Here is a 7,090-nt window from a genome sequence, read left to right as displayed (position 1 = left end):
TTTCCCTAGCTGAACAATTAAGAAACTCACTGGGGAAAGAGAAACCTGTGCCTACATCTGAGTCTCCAGATCTTTCAATGCACTTTATTTAATTACTGCTTGTAGGAAATGAAACAAATGGATTTAGGAGCAGAAAACAGGACCTACACTTCTCTTCTATTAGTTGTGTGGCCTGATATGTAGGCTAAGAGTCCTACTCTGTCTAATCCAACTAGCTTTTTTTATTTCTGGGTAGCAATTTTGCTGGAATACTATATGCGAGCAGTTATGTCCACTCTTACAAAAAGTTGTCCTCAGACTGAAGAGAATCCAAATGTCTCGCAGAACAGCTCCAGTCACAGACATACTATTGTTTGACACAGAGCTCCAACACTAACAGCCATGGATTTTGAGTGAGAGTGTCATGATGTGCTATTTTGCTCAAAGCTTGCTGCAGTAGCATATTATGTGCGTTTTCAAGCATGGTACTTTAGGCAGAAGATTACTAAACAGAGAATCACAGATGAGTTTTGGTGTAAGATAGGTGCAGCTGCCAGCATAGTTAAGACAAAGGCAGATCTGAGCATTAGTATAAGGAAAGCTTTAGGCATCTCAGCAATTTAGCAGCCTACATAGGCTTTGCCCATAAGGTGAGATATCTCTTTGGGCTTCTGTGTCTAGATCATACTAAGTCATTCTGTGCATCTAGGTCACAACATCCTTCACTTCTTTAATTGCAGTCTTGGAGAGAAAGCAAATGATACTGAATTAAACAATTAAAGTGCAATATAATGGCATCATTTTGTTATCAGCAAGGGTATAAATCAAGGTTTTCTATCATGTTTCATCATTCAATAAAATGCCATTATGTTTGTTCTCCTGCAAAACATGGGTACAGTCATCATTAGTCAGGAGGGGGTGCGGTTAACAGTAAGTGTGATGCATAGGACTCCCAAAGGAAACGGGCCTGAGATTATTCCCAGTTCGTTCAGCGTTATCTGTTAAAATGACACTCAGACTTTACAGCCCCAGTTAAGGTTCCTTTCAGCTTTCCTTGTTAAGCAACAAACTGTAAAAGCAACACAACTTTAGCAGGTAGGGACATCTGATGTGTTGGAACAAATGCACACATGAATGGTTTAAAAGTATATTCAGTACTAAACAGCATTCAGATTTTTTTTTTCACTGCCAGCAATGAAGATGTGACTCTGAACCCTGTAGCAGTGCAATTTTTATTAAGAGTAGCAGAATCAGAACTAAGGAATTCATAGAGGTATTATTTGGGGTCTAGTATGCATTTTATGCTGCAAGGATCTTGCAATGCTGGCAGGTCAATGAAGGAAGAAGCAGTGGCAGAAAATGTCAAGCACATTTGCTTTCTGAAGCAGAGCTTTCTGTGAGACAGCTAGTAATGGTTTAGCAGCACATAGCATTAGACAGAGGGCATAATCCAAGAAACTGGGTTCTGAGAATCTCTGAATAGACTGTTCAGACAAAGTTACCCTTCCTCCTCCTGGACGAAAATGAATCTGTGCTAGCAGAGAAATGCTGGCTAGCACAGCCATGCCATCTGATTTCTCTTGGAGATGAATTCCTATTAGGATTGAAGAACTATTTACTGGTGAAAAATTTTCTTGCCTCTTTTACCAGTGTGGAAGCACCTAGTAATCATCTGTGGGAAAGACAGCATGAATCTACATTTGTTCAGGAGTTTCTAATATTAGTTAAATTCGTATCTTTATTCCATCTGCTTTCTTGGAGCTAGATAAAATGTCAAAGGTACAGTTATGAGTAACATGCAAAGCACTACATCTTACATGAGACAAGCAAGTCTGACTAGTTCTGCCTCTCGTACCAGATAAATTCTTGCTCAGCTTTCTCAATTTCCAAAGACTACTGTTTCAAAAACACTACAGGAATCCAGTCCATCTGGACTGGGCTATGTTTTATCGATTAGTGGATTCTGAACTCTATTGTAAAAATTCTGAGATCCAGAGCCTCAAAGGAATTTTGGGTGCTAACTTGAAGTGATGTGAGATTAGTGGAAGCTGGGTGTTTAGCCAGTTCCTTAGTACCTAAATATCTCTGTGAAATTGGCATTAGCTCTTGCACTATGAGCATTTTGCAGGGTCTGGTTCTTTGCTCCTATGTCTCCTTTTTGCACAGAATTAACAGTAAGTAGAATGTTCTAAGAATGACAGTTCCATTTTGAAATGTGAAACTCAAATTTTTTATGATTATGTAATTGAAGGTGCTAATCCAATACAGTTAAAACATTTCTTCAGACTTTCCCAAATAACCAACTACAAGTAGGCTTTTATGTTGAGACAATATAATGTTCAGTAAGACAGACTGAAGGAAAAAAAAAAAGAAGAAGGCCTGCTAAAACAACAGCTAAGAATAAACGTGGTTGTGCCTGCTATTGTTAAATCATGCACTCACTTTTTAGGAATATGCAAAGTGAATATTAAACAATCTCTTACACTTCCTGGCACCACTTCCTATGGCTCTGAACCAGCATTTCCACCCTTACTATGAGCAATGACTACTGGAATTTTTTACACATGGGTTTTCGGCTCCTATACAATGAATCAGAGCTCAAGTGATACAGTTGACGTGCACACAACACAGGTCATTACAACACAACATTGTCAGACAAGTTATTGCTCACAAAAGTACACTGCTGCTGTAAAGGAAAATTAACATCTATTAGCCAATTATTGTACTCTCCTTTATGTCAACCATCATGTGCTTCTGCCTAGCATGCAGGAATGCATAATCTGAGGCCAGATATTGTACAGAAGTTACATGTGGTTTTTTCCCCACAAAAAAGATACTTAAATTTCCGTAGAATGCCCTCCTGTTTCTGTTACCTACAGAAACATGAAGTACCTAAACCCCAAAAATACTAGAAAGCGGAAGTTTTAGACTATAGAATTGTTTTGCATTTTATACAGCTATTACTGTTCTGTTCATATTGATTATCCCTTTAATTTACATATTGATAAGAATTAAATATTACAACAATGTGAGAATAGGTATCTTAATTAGAGCAGCAATTAAAACAATCTTTATTATCCTGTAAGATGTAGATCATTACATTCACTCTGTGCCAATTACCAAGCAATTATTTTTAATCAGCATCATACAGTATCCAATTTGACACTGTGACCTAGAAGACAGTTTCACAAGAAAAGCTTGATACCACAGGCACTTTGTATAAAGAACTTCCTTTGACCTCAAGAGAGTTTAATACCTGGGCTGGCTGCTGCAAAATCTTGTCTTATCTTTATTTGAGAAACAGTTTTAGAGCTTAATCCAAAGCAGCGCTCTTCTCTCAGTAAGCATGCATGCCCAGAACTTTCATGATTTTTTTTATATCTTACTGGATTGACCCTTTGGAGTTAACACCATCCTCTTCAACAAATGCTGCTTGTACTGAAATTCGGTGAATTATCTGAGTAATGACACAGCAGTACCATTTCTTTTAGGTCATGGATTAATGTTTCTGAATTAATCTCTTTTTTTTGTGTGTGTGTGTATATTTAATCATCCCTAGGTTGTGTTTTATCTATAGTTATCTTGCTGAAAATCCTAGTCAGATCTTCAAATGATCTCTTTTAATTTCTGTTGGTATTAATTTCTCTGGGCTTCTGCTATAATACCTGAAGCCACCAGAAAGAAATACCAGCAGATGTCTTGTTTTATATCAAACACACAAAACCTACCAAGGCTGGTGAAATTTGATTTCACCAAAAATGCATTTTCACATGACACTATGTATCTAGCTTTTCAGAATCGGGTGCTCAAGTGTATCTTAAAAATCTGACACTCTTAAGTGGCCAGAATATATTCCAGCAAAGTTATGGAGCTGATCAAAATGCAGAGCACATATAATAGTCTGTTTGGTCACATTTGCTTAGACAAAGGAGTCTGGAAAAAGTGACAGAAAAAAATCAAGGGGTTTTTTTCAGCCTAGAAAGTTGCAACTATAGAAGAATCATGGGAGGTATTTGGAAATACTATTGGTTTAAAATATTTGCAAATGTATGTAACAGTTCCTGCTCAGTATTTATCTTTTAGTTTGTCAGGCTTACTGCCTGAGGGAATATTTACATTTAAATAATATGAAAAATAATAGCTGAAGACTGGGGGCCAATTTCAGCCAGGGTTTCAAGGTTTAGTTACATAAACATTTTCTTCAGAAACAAAGCTGGTGTAAGAAGCCCTCACCCATTCCCCTCCCTTCCAGAGCCTGTTGTGTTTGGCTGTTCCTTTCTGTTTCACATTACGCTTTACTGCCTGATCACTTGTATTTGCTACACTTGTTGGAGCGTAATGATATAAACCAGATTGCTGAAATAATTTAGATTTTAAAATGTTCCTTTGTTTTGAAGGGTCTTTGTTTAACCCAGAAGTGACCCAAGTTTACAGCACAACCTACATACATTCTAACTGGTACAACAATATGGTACTGAAATATAGTATAGTGGGGAGGAATAAGCAACTGGGGATAGGAGAAAATGGGGCGAGAACTTCCTAAACTAATTATCTGCTAGAGAGAATGCATTGAACTATGTTTTCAGATTTATCAACTTATCACCATCAAAATAAGTTTAGTAACCGTGACTCACCAATGACAAGGCTTTCTTGCAACATATTGCCTCAGCTGTTCTGTCCATTTGAATTTTGAAGAAGGCTGAAGGCTTTATCTAAAGGAAATAAATCGGATCTTAAAGACAATTTGCCAGAAAAACAATCAGAACACTTTTCCCAAAAGCTTGAAAATGTGAACAAGAGATTGTACTAAATCTGTATCATTAAAATAGCTTCTGTTCTTTTCAGTTCCTGGGAGGAAAATAAAACAGGTATTTTTTAAAATAACATTTTACTTTTATTTCTTTAATATCTACAGAGTTGCCACTCCCTTTGGTGGTTTTGAGAGAGCATCAAAGCTGGTTAAATTCAAAGTACCAGATTTTAATCTACTGATGCTAAATGATCCCAGATTCATGATCCTTGCAAACCCTCTTGCTACCAGAAGATCCTTCAATAGGACTCCTAAAGGATGGACATCTGAGAATATTCCTGTAGTGTTCATTCAGCCTTCAGATTCCAACGCTGTTCCAGAAACTGAGGACCTGTGAGAGAAGCTGCACTCTACATCTACAATGCTGAAAGCTGCACACCCATGTATTTTTGGTCCAAATATTACTATAGGCTACTGACAAAATTTCTCCCTGGCAGCCGGATTATAATTAATAATGTCTGATGCAGTATCCCTTTTCTGGCACCTAGTTTCATTTGTAGACATGAAATAAAGTAATTTGGCAAATGAGATATTTTCTATTTGTGTTTATATGTTCTTCTTTTACTTCAGCGAAAACTACAATATTTCTAAAATCTTTGCTTGTCATTTAAGAACAAGTATATTAAGAGAAAAAAGTGACATTACTATCAAGGGATTTGATAGGTATGCTGATTAAGGTAAAACAATCAAGCAATACCACAACAGTACACTCTGAGTACTGCCTGCTCAAGAAAAGTTCTGACAAATCAATCTTTTTTCCCAACCCTGCTTTCAGTCAAAGTTAACAATTTCGTCATTACTTCAGTGACAGCAAGTTTAGGCCATTTTCCTCCTTCCTGACCCTCAGCTTTAATTATGGACAGAAATATTCACATCACCTGGATTTATTTACAGAAAATGCAGTAAATTTGGCAATGACAAAAATTACATAGTGGTATAAAAAGGTATAGTGGCATTTCCTGGATAAGTCTAGAATGTTTGTGTTAATTACAACTAAAAAAATCCACCAATTACATGTTTATGTCAAACATACCAAGCTCGTATCACTGAGCTATGTTACCACAAACGCTTTTGTTACTAGAAAGAAATTTCATATACCTATTCCCCCCAGCCACAGTATATACTGGGACTTAAAAGCATGCAAGTTTTCTTGCTCTTGACATGCTGGCAAGCACTGACATTTTAGAAATACAAGTATCAGACTCTTACTAAGCATCCATAACTACACAGAGGGCAGGCAAAAATCAGTAAGAGGGTGCTGTTTTTCAGAGTAATTTTTCAGGTTACAACTACCTTCTAGTAAGAAGCAAGCATCAGTTTAATAATTGCTTGTTTCTAAATGCTTTTGTGTTTGAGAAGTATGCAACACCTGCAGGTTGGGTATTCTAAGACACAGTTTAGTTTCTATGTGTTTTGAAACAAGAAACTTTGCTTCAACCAATAGGCCACTCACATATATCCAAGATTCTTCTTCAGGGCATTATGGTCTCTAAGCATGCATGCAACACCCAAGAGCTTTCTGGGTATCTCAGATACTAATCTTTTCTTTAAATCAGAGTATTCATAAAATTTTGGAAGCTCTATGGTAACACATTAATCAAATTTTATCTCAAATTGAAACCCACAGAAGATGATGGTAAGCAAATAAAATAATGTTTTTCCATGTATTTTCCTTATGAAAGGTTTTGGTGGCATTGAGCTACAAAAGTGATTATTTCAGAAAGAACCTCAACATCTGAATAAAAGAATGGTAGAATGAGATTTGAAGTGGAAAGATCAACAAAATGTTTTGCCTACATTTTTGTGGATGAAATTTGTGTCTGTAAAAATTGTTTCCATGTTTCAAATCTGGTTCCAAGGCAGGTAGTTGGCAAAGGAAATTGTGTCATCTATTTTCTTTACTTTGTCACACAGACTGCACAAACGCATGTACAGGCCCTGAACAAATTTATGGGGAAAAAAAAAAAATCAACCTCATTGACCAAGAACACTTTCCTAGCAAGGGATTAGTTTGGCAACCCTAACTGTGCACATTCTACAACAATTATATGGACAATGACAAAAATATTAATTCTTCAAGGCTAAAAATGCAAAGGCTATAGAAAAAACTATAGTGAGGAGAAGGCAACCAGCTTCTGGAGGAATTTGTTTATAATTTGTTTATGAGCCAGCATAAGCATTCATAAGCCTACTTGAACAGAAATAGGACAAAACGGGTGCATAACATATACACAGTGAGGACTGTGAAGAAGGGATATATAATTTTTATTGTATACCCTGTAAAAATAACCTATATGTGCA

General features: G+C 36.6%; 1 protein-coding gene across 2 annotated transcripts in view; it reads left to right on the top strand.

The window, feature by feature from the left end:
• MYOZ2 (myozenin 2) overlaps positions 1 to 5,314 on the top strand; it is an 18,680-nt gene extending 13,366 nt beyond the window's left edge. For both annotated transcript variants that reach the window (XM_010287820.1, XM_010287821.1), the window contains exon 6: positions 4,895 to 5,314. In XM_010287820.1, coding sequence (XP_010286122.1) covers positions 4,895 to 5,126 — 232 coding nt within the window. In that variant the 3' untranslated portion in view covers positions 5,127 to 5,314. The remainder of the gene's footprint in view (positions 1 to 4,894) is intronic.
• The last annotated feature ends 1,776 nt before the right edge of the window (positions 5,315 to 7,090 follow it).

This window comes from Phaethon lepturus, unplaced genomic scaffold (genome assembly GCF_000687285.1).
Source record: "Phaethon lepturus isolate BGI_N335 unplaced genomic scaffold, ASM68728v1 scaffold30055, whole genome shotgun sequence".
NCBI lineage: Eukaryota > Metazoa > Chordata > Aves > Phaethontiformes > Phaethontidae > Phaethon > Phaethon lepturus.
This window is presented reverse-complemented; position numbering and strand designations above follow the sequence as displayed.